Below are 22,476 nucleotides of genomic sequence, written 5' to 3'. Positions count from 1 at the left end.
TGTTGGAGAAGAGTTCCCTCAGAGTCCCAAGAATTAGAGAAGACTTGAGGGGTGGATACTGGCCACCCTGAAGGTGATGGTAAACTGGTGGCAGCCTGAGCTCAGAGAAGGATGAAACCAGGGCATCTGCCCCTACAGTCAGCATTAGGGGCTGTGCCTGTAAAACTTTTCAGAGGAGCCCCAACTTATGATGGTTCGATGTATGATTTTTTTGACTTTACGAAGGTGTTAAAGTGATATGCATTCAATAAAAACCAGACTTCAAATTTTGAATTTTGAGCTTTTCCTGGGCTAGCGATATGCAGTAGATATTCACTGTGTCCTAATGCTGGGCAGCAAGCCACAGCTCCCAGCTGAGACAGGAAGTAAGGAGCAGGGCACAACCATTAAAAGAACGACACAGCCATCGAAGATACAACAAACCTGGTTAGAACCTACTAGACCCAAGATGGTGGAAGATTTGACTTCGAGTAGACCTTGGGCCTCATTATACGCTCATTGTAATACATTAGCATACGCTAAACGACATGATAGTTCTGAGGCCAAGTAAAAAAGGCCCAAAAGTGGGTTGTACCCCAAGTCCTGGAAACCCCCACCCATTCCCCAAAATAGTCGAAATAATCCTCCCACTGGGTAGCCTATGAAATTACCCAGTCCATAAAAACTAACCACACCCACACCCTGGGGCACTCTCGCCTTCTGAGATGGACTGCATTCTGCCCATGAAATGTGTATCCCTCTCAATAAACCTGCTTTCACTTTACTGCCACTGCTCTTGAATTCTTTCCTGAGCGAAGCCAAGGACCCTCACTTGGTGCCCATCCCAGGGACTCGCCCAAGACCTGGGACATGACCATCCTCTCTGGCCCCATTTTCCTGCAACACGGGGCAGCCACGTTATCATGAGGGTTAACTACATTCTGTACCCAGACTACCACTGTGTTTTTCACTTTCAGTGCAGTATTCAACAAATTACATGAGATGTTCAACACTTTACTGTAAAATTGGCTTTGTATAGATGATTTTGCCCAACTATAGGCCAATGTGAGTGTTCTGAGCACTTATACGATAGGCCCGGCTAAGATGTGATGCTGGGTAGGTTAGGTGTATTACATGCATTTGCTTCTTATAGTTTTCAACTTACAGATGGGTTTATCAGGACGTAAATCCATCATAAGTCTAGGAAGATCTATATAAGATTTGGAAAGATGGAAGGCACCTGTTGCATGCGACAGAACAGCGCAAACTCATGGTGAGGGAAATGACCACCGCCTTTCCCTATGCTCTTACTCCGCGGCCCCAGCATTCCAGTTTAACCCCACAGGATTCCCACAAGCCTCCTTCCCTTTTCTCGGCTACCCTTCGCACCTGTTCTCTCCGCCCGCCATGTGTGCACATGCGCGGAGCGATTCTTAACTGCTGCTTTGGAGACCGCGGGGCATCGATCCACTCCGGGCTCGGCTTCTTCACTTGTCGGCCCTCGATTGAGGCGCCTTGTATCGTCACTTCCGGTGTCTCGGCTTCCGGCTTCCGGCTTGTGATTCGTACGGGACGCCGCGGACGCCTCCGGTGAGTTCTACGGGACGCCGCGGACGCCTCCGGTGAGTTGGAGCGCTTTATTCTCTTCTTTTGTTTTGTTTTGTTTTGTTTTGTTTTGTTTTGTTTTGTTTTGTTTTCGGTACGCGGGCCCTTCACTGTTGTGGTCTCTCCCGTTGCGGAGCACAGGCTCCGGACGGGCAGGCTCAGCGGCCATGGCTCACGGGCCCAGCTTGGAGCGCTTTATTCTTAACTTTCTCCGCTTTCCCGGCTGCGGGTTGCCATTCGGTCATACGCTCTCCTGCGGGAGCTGGGGGTGGGCAGGGCGCGGCGCCAGGGCCGGAACGTATTCGCGGAGGGTCGGCGAGGAAGCGAGGGAGGCATGGAAACTGACGCTCGGGTCTGGCTAGGCCCCTGGACTTAGGAACCTTGTCTCTGGCGGGACGGGTCGGAGCCGGGGATCGTGTGGCCGCTTCCTGGGGCTTCGGGCCGGGGCCGTGGGCGAATGTGCCTGGGTCTGGAGAGGCGGGGACCCTCGCGCATATGAAGTTATGGATAACTGGTGTTCTTTCGCTGGTGCGAGTCGTTTACAGCTCGCTCTGAGCCTTCAAGTCCTTGCCGGAGGCTCCCTTTTGGATCCGGGAGGCGACTCCCGGTACCCCAGCAGCCCAGGCCACTATCAAACCTCGCGTGAGATAAAGCGAGAACTTCTCCTCTGATCTTTCTGCCTTAAGTTTGATCCTTGTCACTTCCCTCTCGTCGTCGTTCGCGACCCCAGTCTCCCAGGTTTCAGTTTAGGGCGTCGCAAGCCTCTGAGAAGCGTTACCTTTCCCCTGTTACCCGCACAAGTACAGTCCTTGTCTGTGGGCTCTTTCCTTGTTAGTCATCCTATGCTGTGCACATACTGTGGGTGTAAATGTTCATGGAACGAAGAAATATGCGGGGCACCAAGGAAATAAAGCAAGGCCACAGTTTGCAACTAAAACAGTGGGGAAAAATGAAATAGTGTGGTGGGTGTGAAAGAAAAGTGCAAGAGACAGAAAACACGGGCTGAATTCTTAGGCCTCCTGCTTATCAGCTATGTAACTGGGCAAGGACTTGCATTAACCTGTAAAAGACGTTAGTAACAGCTGCTCGAAGTGCTTACTTCTGATTCCAGAGCTGCTAGAACTTTATTTCATTTAGGCTTTCTAGCTCTACTGGGTAGATTCTGTTACCATCCCCGTGTTACAGATTTGGACCTGGGAGATTAGAACTTGCTCTCAGTCAAGCAGCTAGTAAGAAGCATAGACAGATTTGAATTCAGATCCGGCTGGCTCTAGAATCTGAGCTCTTAACCATCAGGCGGTACCGTTCCAGTCTCTCATTAGAGGTGACTTTGGAGTGAGGGCTGTTGGTGATAAATTAATAGTATGAAAGGGCTTTGTAAGAGTACCCATGAAAGAGTTCTTGGCAAACTTCATTAATGTTCTTTTTTTTTAAATAAATGTACTTATTTATTTATTTTTGGCTGCGTTGCATCTTATTTGCTGCACGCAGGCTTTTCTAGTTGTGGCGAGCGGGGACTGCTCTTTGTTGTGGTGAGTGGGCTTTTCATTGTGGTGGCTTCTCTTGTTGCGGAGCCCTGGCTCTTGGCACGCGGGCTTCAGTAGCTGTGGCACGTGGGCTTAGTAGTTGTGGCTAGCGGTCTCTAGAGCGCAGGCTCAGTAGTTGTGGCGCAAGGGTTTAGTTGCTCCGCGACATGTGGGATCTTACCGGACCAGGGCTCAAACCCGTGTCCCCTGCATTGGCAGGCGGATTCTTAACCACTGCGCCACCAGGGAAGTCCATTAATGTTCTATCTTTATGATTTTTACTGGATATACATTTGCTAGTTTCTTTTTTCATTTTTCTTCAAATCTCAGTTTTTAAATTTTGTTAAAAAAGAAAAGTTATTAGGTAGATGGGAGAACAGTATCACTTGTCATAAGTGAAAGATAAGTATAAAAATAAATAAATGTATGGAATAAAAGAATGTTATTAAAATCTGACTAGATAATAGTGCCCCACCAAGTTTTCAGCCTGAGAACTGTTCTCCTTTTGTTTAAAAAAGAGGGCTAGGAAGTCCTCGAGAGATTTTAAATACTACTGCCAAACTGATATTTTCTGACATTGGGGGTTGAAAGAATTGAAAAGTTAGTACCCTTGTGCTGTGTCCTTAATGCCATACTATCATATGAATGAATCCTCCCTGTTTAATAACGGAATATTTACTGTCTCTTTAGACTATTCGAACAGTTTAACCCACAACATGGATATCAGACCAAATCACACAATTTATATCAACAATATGAATGACAAAATTAAAAAAGAAGGTAGGTGCTTTTTTTAAAAAAACTGAAGTGTGTTTGCTTACAACCATCTTAAAAATTATACAGCTTCAAAAATTCTCATCTAGTCATCTTTCTCAGTGCCTGAAATAATGTTTTATCCCTTATCGTGTAAGGATTTTAAGGCTTTTTAAAGATAAAAATAGGTAGGGGCTGAAAATGTGTTGAATCTGTTTTCACTCATAGTTAAATGGTTTCAAAAACTTAAAATTAGACCGCTAATGGGAATAGTATGATGTTTTTATTAAAATATGTAACTTTGTATAAATAAATGGGGGGGGCACTCAGTGCCATGTCATTTTATGAAGAATTTTGTCGTAGTTTCATTCACAAATAACTGGTTTCCCCTCTAATTTTGTGCAGAATTGAAGAGATCCCTCTATGCCCTGTTTTCTCAGTTTGGCCACGTCGTAGATATTGTGGCTCTAAAGACCATGAAGATGAGAGGGCAAGCTTTTGTTATATTTAAGGAACTGGGCTCATCCACAAATGCCTTGAGACAGTTACAAGGATTTCCATTTTATGGCAAACCGATGGTAAATCATTCTTATTTTGGCATTAATCGCTGTTAATGGTATGATAGATGTATAAATATACCCTTGAAAATATGGCTGTTGCTTTTTGCCTTCAGTGAAGAGTGGGTTTCGGTTTATTTTATTTATGTATTTATTTTTATAGAAACACAGTAGTAGAGCTTATAATTCACTTCTTGATTTATGATAGTTCAAATAGGCAAAAACAAAATACATTGAGATGTAGAATATTTTAAAAACAATGGCAGTATAGGCAATATTCTCATCTCAAAAGAACTAGAAATTAATAATTACTCAGAAGATTAAAAAGAAACCTCTGTAAACTTGTAAACCAACACAAAACAAAAATCGTGGGTCAAAGAGGGAATCCAGTCTGAAGTTTCAGAAAGTACCATAGTGAAATACTGCGTGTCAGAAGCTATGCAGTCAAAGCACTGATCTGAGGACAGTTCATAGTTGTAAAGTCATAGGTTTTATTAATGAATAACAATGAATGGAAATTAAATAGTCACACGTGGAAAGTTTTAAACTCAGGAGTGACATGAGATTTCACATTTAGCTGCTGGATGAAGATTGGATTGTGGGGAGGGCAGAATGGAAGTAGGGAACTCAGGAGGCATTGGTATTAAGTCAGAGATGGTAGAGGATTGGATCAGGGTGGAGACAGTGTATATAGCAAGGGGCTCTAGGTGTGTGAATAGGTACGTAGTACCTTGGGTGTGGATTTCAGTGCTTTTCTTCCGCAACTGGAATGTGATGGGAAGGGATGTTGGGGAAAGAGCCGAGGCCCAGAGTTTCAAGGACCCATGTTCTCAATCTAGTTCTGCCATTAACTGGCTCTGTGCTCATGTTCACTTTCACCTGTTTAAAAAAAAACAATAATAATAAGCACACTGGATATTCTTTGGTTTAATTCAGAAGCGAGCAAAAACTCTATAAAGGACCAGATAATAAATATTTTAGGCTTTGTGGGCCACATACGGTTTCTATTGCATATTCTTGTGTGTGTGGGGGGGGGGTGTGGGTGTGGTTTTTTAAACAATCCTTTAAAAATTGTGTTAAAAAAAAAAAAGAAAAGGAAAGAAAAAAGTACTTAACTAATAAGCCATACAAAATCAGGCCATGGGCTGGATTTGGCCCATAATCTGTAGTGCAGACCTCTCATCTGATCTTTTTTTTTTTTTTTTAATACAAATGAAGAATCAGGCACAGAAAGCTTCTATTACTGTAACCAGTGGCATCATCAGGACTTGAAAGCTAATCTCCTGGACACACAATATTGTGATTTTTTCCCCCTAAACTAGGATTCAGCACCCTATCTGTAAAAGGGCCAGATAGTAAATATTTTAGACTTTATGAGCCAGATAATCTCTTTTGCAGCTACTTAACTTTGCCTTTAGGGCCAGAGAAGCAGCCACAGAAGGTGTGCAGATCGATGAGTGTGCTGTGTCTCAAGAAGACCTAACGTACAACACCAGGCAGTGTTGGCTGTGGTCAGTAGTCTGAGGACTTTGGTACCACGCTGTTTAATTCAGGACTGAGCGCTGTTTGTCTGTTACTGGAGCACATTTTCTTCCCGTCCTCCGTCCAGCTCTCCTTTTCCCATCATTTCCCACCTGACTGGGCACCATATATATAGAAAGTCCTGTTGCAGAAAACTGGGGGATAGTACCTGCATACCCCAATTTTCAGTAAATTGGCATTTCCTGAGACCAGTTTATCTTTCTCAGTAGTGTAAAGAAGTAGCATAAGTGAGATCTCAGTTGGCAGTAGCATAAGACTGGGTTTTAGTTTAAATGTACAGTTACATTAGTATGAAGGAACAGTTTCTTCTCGTAGAGGGTGTTAGGGCTGTTTGCTAGTTGGGATGACAAGTTTGCATGTGCCTGTGACTGAGATGCAGGAAGGCTGGAAATCGTTTGCTGCGTTTGGCACCGGCTTCACCTTGCCAGCTAATTATTTAAAATCAATGGAGAAAGCCCGTTAAACTGATCTCATATTGAAGGTATTTTAGGACGTCTGTTCTCTGCCTTCAGGAAAGTAGTAGATACTGCCAAATCTCCTGCATCCTGGAAGGAAGAAAAGAATGTTCCTTGAGCTGTCTTGATTATACTTACTTAGGTGGTTTCAGTTGCCAACACACCAGATCAGAAATGAACAAAATTTTCTATAACTTGGAACTCAGAACAAAATTATTCTCTGTGATTCAAGGGCATTTGGTTATTTAATTCCAAAAATACCTCAGTAAAGTAGAACCATCTTCCTAAGGACTTCTGTCATGAAACCTTTGGTATAAATGTAAATCTTGCACCTTCTCTAAGCTGTGGGTGGACTTTTATTCCTGACCAGTATTTAGTCTAGACCAGGGTTTTCAGCGCTGGCACTTTTGCCGTTTTGAACTGAATACTTTTTTATTGTTGGGGCTATATTGTTCATGGAAGAGTGTTTAGCAGCATCTCTGGCCTCTGCCCTCTTAGCATGACGACACACAGTGTCTCCAGTCAGCGGTGCCAGCTGTCTCCTCGTGGGCAGATTCACCTCTGGTTGAGAAATGCTGCTCTAGACCAGCCAGCTAAGAGCGAGGGCTGAGGTCAGAAATTTTCACAGGTCATAGGGACAAATACAGGATCACCCAAGATCTGTTCAGGTCAGGAAGAAGGGAGTTGGGCGGGAATCCCTGGGAGCAAGTCAGAGTTGGTCCCAAACTATTTCTTTTGGTTAGATGATGACATGCAAGACTAGCAGAGTTGCTCGCAGGGTAAGTCCACTTGGAGCTGCCATGGTCCAGCAGCCAGAGGAAGCCTCAGGGACTGAGGTATCGTGGGAGGCCTGCCGCCCCCCTCGGTTCCCCCGAACATTCAACTATGCAGTAATGCTTTAGGCCAGGGCCATACTGCTCAAAGTGTGGGCCCCACCATCCCCTTTGTGCTTGTTAGAAGTGCAAAATCTCAGGCCTCACCAGACCCCCTGCATCAGGATCTGCACTCTTACAAGCTCTCCAGGTAATTGGATGCACATTAAAGTTCATGAAATGCTGTCCTAGACCAGTGTTTCTCAACGCTTGTTCCGTCGTGTGTGCTGTGCCTGCTGGCTGTGGCGTATTACTCATGCAAGTGACCTGGTTGCACTAGCTGTGATGCCATCTTTTTGTTTCCTTTCAAAGCTTTTTAAATTTAAGTGGATGCCACTGTTAGTCATTTCATTTAAAAATAATAGACCAGATTCAAGGGAAAGTCATTCTCAATCTTTGGTACTTTAACTTTGGAAGTAACAAATTCTATGCATATATGGACCCTCTATGTGTCTCTGTAAGGGATAGACAGCTTTCCAATGCAGTTTTCTCTGTTCTTTTAAATGGAGAGGGGTAGTGGTGCAGATATTTCAGTCCTGTTTTTCTCATATGAAAATCTATGGTTTTTTCTTACAATAAACACAGTTGAATCTAACTTTGTCCCAGTTGTGAATCATGGGTCACAGTTTATTTTCATTTGGTGCTCAGTATATTTGATAGATTTCCTTAAGTATGTGTTTAAAATTAGCTCGTATTTGCATAATGAAATTTGAAATATTAATGACAAGTGTAGAAACAGCCGTCAGCATGATGAAAAGTAACTTGTTTTCAAATAATTAAAACAGCGAATCCAGTATGCAAAAACAGATTCTGATATAATATCTAAAATGCGTGGCACTTTTGCTGACAAAGAAAAGAAAAAAGAAAAGAAAAAAGCCAAAACTGTGGAACAGACTGCAACAACCATGAACAAAAAACCTGGTCAGGTAAGATGGGCAAAAGTTCATTTTTGTTTTTTGGTGTTAAAAATTTGATAGAGATGTCTGTCTTCCATTTGAGGGGTGATCTTTGAGGCACACATGTACACATGTGTGTGTTTAAAGGTAGATTTTTAAGAAGCTGGAATGGTTGAATTCTAAAATTCCAATATTTGTGTTTAAGCAACAGATTAAAATATAAACCTTTACATATGCAGATTTATATTGAACAGTTTTTTTTAATTTGCATGACATTTAGTTCCATCATTCTCTAAAATTTGTTAATTTCTATTGGCTTATTTTTCGAGTTCTGTGTATAAATAATACTGTAGATGTTATCTTTAATCATGAGTATGCCACTGAAAGCTGCTTTCTTTGAACAGTTCAGGAATTCAAAATCTAATTTAAAGTACCAGATAAAGATGAAATTATCATCCAGAAAGTAGTTGCTTTGGGATTGAAAGTGATTAGAAATCAGTTGTACTAAGTATAATGCTTGACTTTTTTCTAGTTGTTTTTAAAAAAAGGGAAAGACTGGTCCTTATATTTCTCCATAATTTTAAAGCTTAGAGGTTGAACTTTATGATATAGACCTTTCAAAAACATTTGACAAGTTAAATACATAAATGTTGGAGTCAGAGTTTTAAGATGTAAAATCTCAGTGAAAGTAAATAGATTTAAAAAATCTGTTTGTTAATCTTATTTTTATGAAGTAATTTAAAATGTAAATACCTGCTGCTTTTTTAGAGGGGTTGGAAATGTTAACTCTTTCTCTATTTCTTTGGGTTAGGGAACACCAAATTCAGCTAATACCCAAGGAAATGCAGCACCAAATCCTCAGGTAATATTTTTTTCCATGTGATACTTACTTTAAAATAAAATTACAAGACAATAACAATAATTACAACAACGTGCATGTCTCCAAAAACAAAATGATTCCATGTATAAGCCACAATAATGTGGAAACTCATTCATCAAAACGTTTTAATTTTCTTTAAGAGGGAGAAAACAAAACCTGACTTTATTCCTTGCTTCCCATGGTGAGTCAATGACGGAATCAAAACGATAGATCCTAAGCTCTATGAGGTCAAGGAGCAAAATGGTTGTTTACCGCACAGTACATGGCCCAGAGCTTTCCAGGCTTGTGGCTTGGTATCCATTCCCATTAGCTGAAGCACTAACCCATCTTTTCTCATAGAGCAAAGTTGTTTTACAGTTAAGTTGCCTTTGCTCTTATTTCCTCAGCACATACATATTTAAGTCTCCTGATATAGACTTATCAGGAAACTCTTTACCAAAGAGTTTTAGAAACTCTTTACCTAAGCTTCCCAATAAAGGCCTCAAAAAGAAAGCCTGAGTTATGTACTAATGGTTTCCCGATTAATCCCTTGGGTGCTAGGGTCTGACAGGGTCCTTATATCCAGGGAATTCCTTGCACCACTGAGGTTTTCCTCCTCTGATTTTAAGTTATTTGCATTTTCTTGCATTGTCTACTCTTTTGAAGTCTTTCAACAATTATAGTCCAGTTCACAAATGCCAGCACTTAATTCTCTAAGCCCTAAGTTGTTCTTTACATTTCATCTTTTTTCTTCCACGAAATTAGCCTGAAGACAGAGGCTCTTACATATAAAGACCTTTTCCTATAGTTCCGCTTAACAGTGTCTGTATGCACTTACTTGTATGTAACTAGATGCCATGTATATCTCATTTTCTCAGAAGAAAAAAACATTAAAAATTGCCAAGCAGTGGTTCTAAGTGGAAATCTTTCTATTTCCAGATTTTCTCACACACTGGGAGGTAGTGAGCGATAGCGCAGAGGATTGAATATCTGAGGGTTAAGCAGCTGAGGATGGGTGACACCGATGCCTTCTCTGGTTTGTTAGCATCGGTTATATAATCCAGACGACAGAATCCTCCCGTTCCAGCTGACCTCCAGATGCTTAAAACTTAAATATTGTTTTAAATACCGTTAGTTAAATACTTAAAAACTGTTAATAAGATTTATAATCTTCCAGATATTTATTAAGTGACTTGAATGTCTACCTTGTTTGGTTACTGTTAGGTTTTTGCTTATTTCGCTGGTGTCACTGTTTCTCAGCTTTAGTGTTTGATGTAGTAAGATTTCACAAGCCTTAAACGGTGGAATGTAGTTTTCTGAAGTTTAGATTTTAATGTAAGAGCCAAATGGTTTACTGTACTTTTTATATTTACAAACTAACTTTGCCTTTTTTTTTAATAGGTCCCTGATTACCCTCCAAACTATATTTTATTCCTTAATAATTTACCAGAAGAGACTAATGAGATGATGTTATCCATGCTGTTTAATCAGTAAGTGTTTTCATAAACAAGTCTGTGTTCTGAGAGTCTCCTGACAGGACAGATAGCACTTCCCTGGGTTGAATCCGTTTGTATATCACACAGTAACTCCTTACAGCTTCATTGAGTTGCTCCAGGATTAATCATGAATTGAAGCCAGTCTGCAGATTTAGCAAATAAAAAGCTAGATTACCTGTAATGTTTGAATTATTAATTCTAGTTGATGAGTAAAACAGGAAACAAAGCTTTGATGAAATGACAAAAACAGAATTAGCTTACATGATTCCTGCAGTTCTTTTCATGGTATTAATTATAATTTAGGCTCTTTGATCCCACTCAGGATTCTTGCTGGGATGTGATACTTTTCCTGGACTCATATCAGGAAGTTGCTTACCAAATTTAAACACAGACATTTGCGTATTTGATATCATCTCTGTATTTACATGTATATAAATTGTTTACATATATAAAAATTGTTTTAATTCTTTATAGGTTCCCTGGTTTCAAGGAAGTACGTTTGGTACCTGGGAGGCATGATATTGCTTTTGTTGAATTTGAAAATGATGGACAGGCTGGAGCTGCCAGGGATGCTTTACAGGGATTTAAGATCACACCATCCCATGCCATGAAGATCACCTATGCCAAGAAATAAGATTTGGGATAGCTGCCTTTAAAGGACTTGGTGTTATGTATAGTTTTCGTTTTGATAACATTTGGTCAGGCCACTTTAATAGTTGGGGGTAGGGGAAAGTGTATGTGAAATTTTTGTAAAGGATTTAAAACATTACCTAGTCTTTGTTTAGCCTTAGTGAACTATGAACTGTGAAGGCCTTAATTTTGTACAATAAACTTTTATTTGTATTCTGTACATAATATTTCATTTATTGGCCCACTGTCCTATCATCAAATGCTTATGCTAGTCTAGAACACATCTTAAGGTATATAAAACTGTAATAGGATGCTTTTCTTGTGTGTTTTTTTTTTTTTTTTAATTCAGTAGCCAGGACTTCCTCTGACCACAGCCAGGAAATGTTCTCTCTGATTTTTTTTTTAATTAATTAATTAATTTACTTATTTATTTGGGGCTGTGTTGGGTCTTTATTTCTGTGCGAGGGCTTTCTCTAGTTGCGGCAAGCGGGGGCCACTCTTCATCGCGGTACACGGGCCTCTCACTATCGCGGCCTCTCTTGTTGCGGAGCATAGGCTCCAGACGTGCAGGCTCAGTAGTTGTGGCTCACGGGCTTAGTTGTTCTGCGGCTTGTGGGATCCTCCCAGACCAGGGCTTGAACCCGTGTCCCCTGCATTAGCAGGCAGATTCTCAACCGCTGCGCCACCAGGGAAGTCCCCTCTGGTGTTATTTTGGATTAGCTAATGGTAGATGCTTTTCTAGTGTTATTTTGGAGTAGCTAATGGTAGAGAAACATTGAACCACTTTAATAAAAGTAAAGGAGAATTAGATCAAGCACTTGATTATATTTTCTGTAATGTTTTATGTGTATGAACTGCCATCCTGGAATTCATTTTTTCGTTTGTTTTTGTTTGTGGGATTTTTCTTTGTTTTGGGTGCACCACACGGAGATCTTAGTTCTCCGACCAGGGATCGAACCCAGACCCCCTGCAGTGGAAGTGCCGAGTCCTAACCACTAGACCGCCAGGGAATTCCCTGTTTAGTTTTTTTAATGATTCTTTTACTAATGATAAAAATGATATCCTGGATATGAGAAGAAGGTGGGACCTGGGCAGGATCTAAATTCATCTTCATATTCAAATAAATGAGCATAGTATTTGCTGGTAGTAGACATTTCACAAATCTTTTCATCCAGTTTTTAATTGAATAAAGGCCATTTAGGAGTAACTGTACTTACTGTTTTCTGGGAAAACAGATGGAAAGGGAATATTGTCTTTAGACTTCACATTTTATGCTCTTACCCTCTTGAGGCAGGGTCGTTCCTAAGGAATACCTGCTCAGTTATTAACCTCGTTATTGAACAACCTCCAAAGGAAAGATTTTTAGTCTGTAATCTTTTTGAAGACTAGTAGGCTGACTTGCAAAGGTTGCCAATCCTAATCTTGCTGCCTCTTTGTGCTTCTTGAACACGGATGCTCAGATATTTCCAAAGCTCATTTTCTGTAGTATTTGATTTCTACCTAAGGCTATTGATTCAAGTCCCCTGCTAGCAAAACCACAGGTGTCTATAGAAGTGGTCGATTTTTTATGTATAGTGCATGGTAAAGTGACTATTAATCACTTTTTGTGTTCCTGTTTTAATATTTCCTGGAACAAGACTTTTCCTTATCACTTAGATTTTTTTATGTATTGAATATATATGGGATACATATTTATAGGAAGACCACTTTCAGAGTTATGTAGATTTTTATCACATCACTCTTGTGCATACATGAGGAGGAAAAAGCAGAATAATTTTTATCCCTTAACTTTCCACCTGCAGAGTCTGATTCTTATGAATAACTTTTTAACCTAGTTGTCAAGTTCATGTATGTCCGTAAAATGTATTAACAGTGAGTTACTAGAAAAAAGACCATGCTCTTGCATGTTGACAGCAATGCCATTTGCTAGTACATTTTCTAACTGCTTGCTCTCAGTGACTGTCCTTAGCTTGTCTCAGAAGATGTTTCACAGGACTTCCCTGGTTTTGCAGTGGTTAAGAACCCGCCTGCCAGTGCAGGGGACACGAGTTTGATCCCTGGTCCGGGAAGATTCCACATGCTGCGGAGCCACTAAGCCTGTGTGCCACAACTACTGAGCCTGTGCTCTAGAGCCCGCGAGCCACAACTACAGAGCTCGTAGCCCCCGCTACTCTTAGTACTCTATCAATAGTTGATGAGTTTTGGCAGTTGTATAAGTTGTGTGAGAGTCATAATCAAGATATAGAGCGTTCTGTCACCCCTCAAAGACAAGAGCTGCCTTGTGCCCCTTTGCAGTCAGTCTATCCCCCCATCCCGACCCCAGGCAGCCACCCATCTGCTTTCTGTCACTGCGACTGTGCCCTGTCTAGGATGCTTTTGAGATTCATCTCTGTTGCGTGGATCAGTTTGTTCCGCCAGTGGATGGGCATTTGGGTTCTTTCCAGTTTGGGGCCATTAGGAATAAAGTGGCTGTGAATATTCACGTACAAGTCTGTGTTGGACATACGTTCTGTTAGAAGAAGATTTCAAGCAGAGGAGTGACATTTGATTACTTTTGAAAGCTTTTTATTTTGAAAAATTTTCTGATTTATATAAAAGCCGAAATAGTACGCAGAGCTCCCATACATATTTTTGAACTGTCGAGGAGAAATTTCCCCCTCTACCCCTCCTGAGTTCTTGTGGCTGGACTAATAATGAAATTGATACAAAACAGATTAACGGGGGAAAAAAATTTTTAATTCATGCAGACAGAGGTCTCATAGAAATGAGACCTAAGTAGTGGCCAAAGCAGGCAGCTTTTATACCTTCTAGAGAAAGAATAAACTAGAGATGAAGTGACACGGCAAAGAAACTTAGGTTTGGGGTGCTCAATTAGTGAAGAATCTGAACAGTTCGACCCTGAGGTAGTAAAGGAGTAACAAGGCTTGTTTATACAAGCTTCTTGACCTGAATTCCCTATCTCTGGTGAAAGGGGTGTCCTACCTCTAGATGCAGGGGGTGCATCTTTCACATGAGAGGTTTATTTCCTGCTTTCTGGTTGGCAGAAAGGGGGGTCAGGGTGTCACTTTTGCATTGGCGGTTCCTTAAGTAACTAATTCAAAATAATCAATATACCTTATTTCGGGGAGGCCCACCCTGAGCCCTAGCAGAACCATTTGACAGTGTGTTGACCTGATTGCTTGTTACCCCCTTAAAAACTTCAGTGTGAATTTCCTAAGTACAAGACCACTCTTCCACATAACTTCTAGATGACCAGCAACATCAAGGAATAACATTCATCCAATTTATTTTTTTGTATTTTATTATGTTTTATTTTTGGCTGTGTTGGGTCTTCGTTGCTGCGCGGGCTTTCTCTAGTTGTGGCAAGTGGGGGCTACTCTTTGTTGCGGTGCGCAGGCTTCTCATTGCGGTGGCTTCTCTTGTTGCAGCACATGGGCTCAGTAATTGCGGCACATGGGCTCAGTAGTTGCGGCATGCAGGCGCTAGGGTGTGCAGGCTTCAGTAGTTGTGGCACACGGGCTTAGTTGCTCCATGGCATGTGCGATCTTCCCAGACCAGGGATCGAACCCGTGTCCCCTGCATTGGCAGGTGGATTCGTAACCACTGTGCCACCAGGGAAGTCCCCATCCTATTGATTGATGTCCCAATCATGACCCGAGAATCCAATCCAGGATCCTGTGTTGAGTGTAGTTGTCATGTCTCTTTAGTCTCCTGTCAGTTCCTCAGCCTGTCCTAAGCTTTTATACTAAAAATAATGAATTTGCAACAGTACCTCTGATTGCAACCCAATAGCACTGAGTTTATTCTAGCCTTTCCCCTCTCCTTACTTGTAACTTATTCTTCTCGAGGCCCATTAATCTCCATGTGTTTAGTAACTATATTTTGAAAAAGATTCGATCAAACTAGGATCTTCTGACCATCCTTAACTTACTGATCTGTGGGAGTTGCACGGAGGGTCTAGAGGGAGCAGATGTTGTTATCCATTAAATATAGCAGTTTTCAACTTGCATTTAACTTTCAACTTTGGCTGCATATTAGAATCATCTGGGAGATATTTTCAAATGCCCATCCCTAACCTACACCCCAGATAAATTAAATCCCAATCTCTAGGGGTGAAACCCAGTCGTCAATATTTCTTAAGCTCCCCGATTGAGTCCAACGTGAGTCAAAGTTAAGAACTAACAAAGCAGATTTCTACCTTTATGAAGTGGCTTATATGATTAGATTATTAGTTCAAATTATATTTTTCAAAGGTAGTCTATAGAAGATAGCGTCAAAATGGAAACTATTCGGAGAGTCTCACATCTCCATTTTAAACTTAAAGGCCTAAAGTATTTTGTTTGGGTACTTAACAGGCATTTTGTCCCTTGAAAATATTGTAGCCAGCAAAGACCTGATGACGAATGTGAAATCCTGGCTAAAAATTTGTGCTGTATTTGATTTGCCCTCGAGCAGCACTTCTCAAACTTTAATGTTCATACGAATCACTTGTATCTTGTTAAAAAGTCGATTCCGATTTAGCAGGACTGGGCTGGGGTCTGAGAGACTTTATGAAGTGATGCTAAAGTTGCCGGTCTGGAGACCATGCTTTGATGGCAGGACCCCAGCATCTCTGCCCTAATCATTTAGTCAATGAGTCTTAATTTGAGGGGTGTAATGAACCTCTCTTTAGGCCTGATAAAACCTAGGGACTTTGCCCAGAAAAAAAGAGTACACATGCATGTATACACCTAAGCATTTAATTTCGGGGATCATGCATTCATTCAATGAATACCTATTTGCAAGTACCGAGTATTTTTCTGGGTGCTAAAGATAGAGCAGTGGACGTCCCCACCTCGTGGAGTTTTCATTGTGGTGTCAGGGGGACAAATCACCAAGTAAGTAAACAAGGCATGCCAGGTAGTGAAATGTGCATCAGAACAGTGACCACTGGTCAAGTGATGGATGGATTGGGTTGCGGAGTGCGGGACTGGCTCTGTTAAACTGGTCTGTCGGTGGAGACATCTTGACTATCAGAGAGCAGAAGACCAGTATCTGGAGGAAAAGTAGCCCAGGCAATAAGCTTAGAGGGCCTAAAGTAGAAATGAGCTTCGCATTTTCAAGTGGCTGGTGTGCCAGGAACAGAGCCAGTGAGGGGGAGTGACAGAAGGTGACCTCAGAGGGGTGGAGGGGCCAGATCATGCAGGGTCTTGTACGTCAAGGCGAGGAGGCTGCTTCCACCCCGTCCACTTGTCCAAGCCTTTTTTTTTTTTTTTTTTTTTTTTTTTTTACGGTACGCGGGCCTCTCGCTGCTGCGGCCTCTCCCGTTGCGGAGCACAGGCTCCGGATGCGTAGGCTCAGCGGCCATGGCTCACGGGCCCAGCCGCTCCGCGTCATGTGGGATCTTCCCGGACCCGGGCACGAACCCGTGTCCCCTACATCGGCAGGCGGACTCTCAACCACTGCGCCACCAGGGAAGTCCCTGTAAAAGCCCATTTTTAGACCCTAAAGGAACCACAACCTCCACTTTAAGAACCCCAGACTGAGAAGCTAATTTAGGAACTAAAGGAAAAAAAAATGTCTTTGGGGGATTAAAGCCTCAAAGAATCTATCTGAAAATCCAGAAGCAGGAGGGAAGTAAGCTCAGGACAGAGCCCTTCTCTGGACCCTCCTAATGTGCTGTGGTGACTCGAGTGTGCTACCGGCCACGACAGCTTGCTGAGTTATTCTAAGTTTAAATTCCTATTTGTGAGCAAAATTTTACAAAGAGGCCTCTAGTCTTCACCCGGTCTCTGCCTACTGCAGAATGCTGGGACGTACCAGGCCTGCCCAGGATGCACTCAGAAGGCTTGGCATCTCTTTTCTTAGTTCTCCACCTTCAAATGGCCCATGATGGCTTTGTGTCAGCATCAGCTTAGTTGGCTACGTTGTTGTGACAGCTCAGACGTGGCTGTATTCAACATTTCACTCCGCTTTGGGGAGCTGCCTAGGGTGTGGCCATCTGAGTTTGCGCAGTCTTCATTTCTGAAAGTGCCTCTCAAACGGCAATTGTCTTTTGACTCTCCTGTGTTGACAGCTGGCTGGAGACTGTCGCAGTCTGTAAAACAGCTGCCTGATCAGGATAAAGAGGATTTTGATCGATGCTTTCATTTTCCGAGAGATCCTCTTAGGCCCCTAGATTATAGGAAGAAAAAATGCACTGGCATTCTGCTTTCAAAAATGATTTCTAATTCATCCCTTCCTTGAAGTGAAACAGGAAATAAAGAACTTAAAACCCCAATTCTAAGTTGACAGTGGATGCATGGAAACAGCACTGGACCACAGTCCTGCTGGCTGACCCTTGGAGTGGTGAAGAAAGGCAGCTCTGGCCTGTGCTGAGCCTCAGCTTCCTCGTCTATAATGAAGATACTGGATTTCACGAGCTTCTGCATCAGGGCCAGCCGTATAAGAGATCCTCCCTTGAAAAGAACACGCCACTCCCACCCCTACACCACACACACCCAAACAGTAAAACTTTGTTACGTACACACATCCCTAAAACAATCAAACTTTTTCATTGTACTATATTTTGCTTTACCAGTTTATCCCTTGGAAAATTGTTTTGTACCTGTTTTGTAAGTTGAATGCTCGTCCCTCATTTTGTCAGGTGACAGTGTTTCGGGGGAGAGAAAAGGGGGTTCTGCTCTAAAACTTTATCAGCAACCAAGTTCGACAGGGCAGCCTGACAGGGCCTCTAGTCTAGAAATAATGAGGGGGCAGGGGGCCACCTTATGAGAGAAAAAAAATCCCAAACACCCTACAACATGCAGAAACCTATTGTCTCCTTCTCCCAATAGAAAGTAAACCCTTGGGTGCAGACCTTTTTTAATTCATGGCTGTCTCTAGTGCCTACAACAGTGCCTGGCACATAGCAGATGCTCAGGAAATATTTGTTGACTAGATGGGGACAGGTATTAGCGCTTCAACTTTGTCCCTTTTTTTTTTGGCTGCATCACATGGCATGCAGGATCTTAATTCCCCAACCAGGGATTGAACCCTCACCCCCTGCACTGGAAGCATGGAGTCTTAACCACTGGACCACCAGGGAAGTCCCAGCGCTTCAACTTTGATGACTTGTAACTGTGCCCCTCTTCCCATGGGAAAGATGCCCGGAAGCAGCCCAGGCAGGCATGGGGGTTTGAGGAGAAACAAACCTCCAGCTTTACTCCCTCCTCTATGAGCCATGAGCGTTTTGAGACTGAATTTCAAAAATCTCCGAGAGAGGAGGTAGAAAAAAAGCCTGTTCCATTTCTCCCAGCCCACCTACCCCTTCTCCCCCCACCACCCCCCGTTAGTAGGGTCTTGTTGTGTTACAGTCCATGCTTGCCCCAACAGACATGACTCCTAAGAATCCTATCATGAATGATTTGTAAATGTAAGCATCCTTAACTTATCTATTATATAAATCCAGATGTTTATTAAATGTTTAAATCAAAATTATTTGTATTAAGGGTATAGATCTCACATCTGCAACAGTTTCCTGCAGTTAGTACATCTTTGCTCGTACATTGAAAGACTATGAGGTTTGAACTAAAAACATTTTTTAAATGACTTAAAATTCTCATAGTTCTTTCAACAATGTCTTCCTGATACAATAAACCACAGTGAAAGTGACTTTAACAATGGTGGACCATTTTGGATACAATTTGTGTGTAAAAAAGACACAGAGTTTGAGTCTCTTTGGGAAATCAGATGCTAACTAGCCCCTAGAGCCCAGTAGCTGTTATGAAAGCAGAGAAACGGTAGCCACCTCCCCATTGGCCGGGGGACTTACCCAGATGTCTGGCTTTCACATAAAAGACAGGGAGCACTGAAGTCAGTCTCCACTTCCACTCAAAGGGCAAAAGCAAAAACAGCAAAAAAGGAAGATGGCAAGACTATTGTTACTTTTCCTCCCAGGTCTTGTGGCCATAAGTGCCGTGCATGGAATATTTATGGACAGACTTGCTTCCAGGAAGCTGTGTGCAGATGACGAGTGTGTCTGTAAGGACTTTTTTATGCCTTTCCTTACCTTTCTATTATATAATCAAAAAAGAAATATGCAACAATAGCATAAAATCTAATTGTACTTGTAAGTGAATTTTCTCTAATGTGCATGGGATTAGCATTGTTTCTCCTGGTCTGTGCCTTTTGTGTCTTACCATGAAGAATTCACTTGGCTAAGATTCTGCTGGGTGCTGCTTTAATACCTTAGTTATCTTCTGGAACTGAACATGAGCTATAAATTAGGAGGTATTAGTCACTCTGATTTCCTAGTTTTCTTATATGCTCTGCCTTTTTGCTGTGATAAAATCCAGGAGCCAATGTTTTTTTCTTCTAGATAAACATTTCAGTGTTTTTTTCTTCCAGATACTATTTCTCTGGCCCGAGCTCAAGAAGATTACAGTGCCCCAGACTGTAGATTCATTAACGTTAAAAAAGGGCAGTGGATCTATGTTTACTCAAAGCTGGTAAAAGAAAAAGAAGCTGGAGAATTTTGGGCTGGCAGTGTAAGACGAGATTATTTAATATATATACACATCTTGACATATGTTTCTCTTAATTTTTCCTCTGTTACCTATCTGCAATGCCTTTTAATATTTAAAACTAGCTGTTAAGAACAATATAGATGCTGTGGATACCAGTGCAAAAATTCATGTATATTTGCTTTTATTGCATTTTGAAGAAACAAAGAAAATTTCATAACAAAACCAAATGTAGGTTTATTTGATGGTTTGGCAAGAAATCTAGTGAAACACATGGGGGCTTGAACATCCCAAAGAGTTTGAAACTTATTCAAAAATATTTGAGTGGATTTGCCAAGTAAAAGGCATGTGTACTGGCAGTCAGGCTACGTTTCAATATTTTTAAGGAAACTTTAGCACCGTCTTTAATTCCAAAGAATCTGCTTTCTTCAGTTAAAACGTGCAGGGGTGGGCCCTAGGGAGGGATGAAACCGGATTGATTTACTGTCCTCCACTGCAGCTGCAGCTCCAGCACCAGAGATAAATTCTCAAGTAATAAAGAATTAAATCTTAGATTGACTTGAGACCTGTTCATTTGAATTTTTAAAAATAGAGAGAGTCCTTTAAAAGTCCTTTAAAATAACAGTGTCTGTTTACCTTTTTTAAAAAGGTGCAGACTTTATTTATGGGTTCCAAAAAAGATTTCAGGCAGCTCACAAGATTGCATAGAGAAATGCTAAAGTAGGGAGACCAGGAAGATTAGGCCACAAAAGAACACACACACAGTTTCTGTGGGTTGACTTCAAATCTGGGTCTGAGCCCCCCAGAATCCAGACTGAGAAGCAAAGCACTGGCAGTTATGTAATTCTCATGGATAGCAAAGAGGATGCCTGAGGGTTTCTAAAAGACGACTCACATCAGCTTTCCCCTCACTGTGACACTTCTGGGCACTCAGGTTTATGGCGATCAACCTGAGGACGAGATGGGAACTGTGGGTTATTTCCCCAGCAACTTGGTCCAGGAGCAACACGTGTACCAAGAAGCCACCAAGGAAGTTCCCACCACGGTAAGCGTCCTGGAGGTGCCAGGGAAGGACTCAGACCTCAAGGTAATAATGTAGATGTAGGCAGGTGGGAATAATGCATCATGCAACTTACGAGGTGCATCATGAAAAGCCCCCCGACACTTTCAGTGGTGACATCTCTAGACAACGAGATTTGGGGGAGTTTTTATACCTACTATCAATGTCGAAAGGTTAGTGAAATTTCTCTACCAACCCCCTTTGTTTTAGATGCAAGTTATCCTGGAAAGGGCTCCATGTCACAAAGAAAGAAACCAACATAATATTAGCTGACTCTTAACTGATGGGTACACTTGTTGACTAAAGACTTGGGCTGAGAAAAAAATCAGCACCTGTATTTGACAAAATCAAAACATTCTGGAAAATGTTTGAATGCCTACTTTTGTGATAGATAGACTCTACTTATGCATGAAAAAAAATTGTACTCTTCCTAATGCCCTGGGGTCTTGTATACCCAGAACAGAAATAAAAGATCCCCTTTGAGCTACTTTGCAAGGTGGTTGTTTTGAAACGATTCTCCTGGAGCTAACGGCTGTGCAAAATAACTTCAAAACATTGCCAACCTACACAAATGCGACTCGCTTGTCATCATGTCTTAGCATTGAGCTTGAGAGTGTCAAATAACCATAAATTAAAAGTGTATTTGAGAATCTTTACTTTAAGTAGTTTTTGACTTAAAGTAATACTTGTGTCATAGTCTTTGGGGTTCAGACTTTGCTTATTTTAAATCCAAATTTCCCTTTGATGACATATGATTTGAAGTAAAGAATCTACATCTGTTTTCTGACCCTGCACGCTCAGTTCAATCTTTTTTTGCTTTTGTTTTTTTCCAGGATATTGACTTCTTCTGCGAGTAAGAAGTTAGACAAATTTGCAGATAGAAAGGAAACACCAAAAACAAAGAAAAAAGCGAAAATAACCAAAAAATACACGTCCCTAATTTCTGACTTTTGTTTCAAGGGTTTCGCTTGGGGCTGGAGATAGCAGATAAAGGGGAGGGGAGGGCGGGAGGAGAGAGGAAGGAGGGGGAAAGGGCAGGGGGGAGGGGGTGTTCTCGGAGCCTGGTCTTCCCACCCACTGGGACAGGGTGACCTTTGGCTAAGTGGATGAATTGAAAGTAGACAATTTTTTTCAGCCTAGAGAATCTTCTCTTACACAGGGATCATATAGAAGGTAGTTCATTTATAGTTATTTCTAAATAGTAATTCTTCTAAGCTCTTTGGAGCCCCATATAAACTTAGGTCATAGGTCTTTTCTTCGGACATGACGTTTTCTACTTATTTGTCTCTCTGGCCAGTTGGAGTATTATAATGTACACAAAGGGGCTATGTCATCAAGGAGTATTCTAGGATTGTTGTTGCTTTTAATATTTGATGCCTTTGGGATGTGAAGCTGTTGGGGAAGAAAAAGAGCTGTTTGGACTCATAGATGTTTGGACTATGCCTCTAAATTTCTCTTTAAAAAAATGTCTCACAAATTATTTCAGTTGAATCATTTGACCTTCTAAATGATCAACTTACCTCTCCCCCAATTTTAAATAATGTTAAATTTTAATTTTAATAAATTAAAAAATTTAAATTTTAGTAAGTGGTGGTGGGGTGCTTTATGAAATATTTGCAGTGGAATAGTTTCCCCTTATTATGTGCTGTTACTGGATTTATTCAATCTTCAAGTCGAAATATACAGAAAAAAAAAGTCTATGGGTTATTTTCTCCACTTCTATTTCAACTTCGAATTTCCTCTTCCTGTGCAAATTCCCCCAT

General features: G+C 41.5%; 2 protein-coding genes across 3 annotated transcripts; both read left to right on the top strand.

The window, feature by feature from the left end:
• The first annotated feature begins 1,505 nt into the window (after positions 1-1,505).
• On the top strand, positions 1,506-11,395 carry SNRPB2 (small nuclear ribonucleoprotein polypeptide B2). Its single transcript, XM_019927577.3, has 7 exons — positions 1,506-1,601; positions 3,801-3,890; positions 4,269-4,441; positions 8,075-8,215; positions 8,997-9,047; positions 10,446-10,534; positions 11,015-11,395. The coding sequence occupies exons 2-7, from the start codon at positions 3,827-3,829 to the stop codon at positions 11,172-11,174; spliced, it is 678 nt and encodes a 225-aa protein (XP_019783136.1). The 5' UTR covers positions 1,506-1,601; positions 3,801-3,826; the 3' UTR covers positions 11,175-11,395.
• A 125-nt stretch (positions 11,396-11,520) lies between these two features.
• On the top strand, positions 11,521-21,728 carry OTOR (otoraplin). 2 transcript variants are annotated; one of them, XM_019927615.3, is made up of 4 exons: positions 11,521-19,171; positions 19,538-19,677; positions 20,588-20,698; positions 21,547-21,728. In XM_019927615.3, exons 1-4 carry the CDS (start codon positions 19,057-19,059, stop codon positions 21,568-21,570), a joined length of 390 nt encoding a protein of 129 aa, XP_019783174.1. In that variant the 5' UTR covers positions 11,521-19,056; the 3' UTR covers positions 21,571-21,728. The 2 variants fall into 2 exon arrangements, with proteins under 2 accessions (XP_019783174.1, XP_073648741.1); XM_073792640.1 differs by lacking the exon at positions 21,547-21,728 and adding an exon at positions 20,924-21,534.
• Positions 21,729-22,476: the final 748 nt, after the last annotated feature.

The sequence above is a fragment of the Tursiops truncatus genome, chromosome 15 (assembly GCF_011762595.2).
Source record: "Tursiops truncatus isolate mTurTru1 chromosome 15, mTurTru1.mat.Y, whole genome shotgun sequence".
NCBI lineage: Eukaryota > Metazoa > Chordata > Mammalia > Artiodactyla > Delphinidae > Tursiops > Tursiops truncatus.
This window is presented reverse-complemented; position numbering and strand designations above follow the sequence as displayed.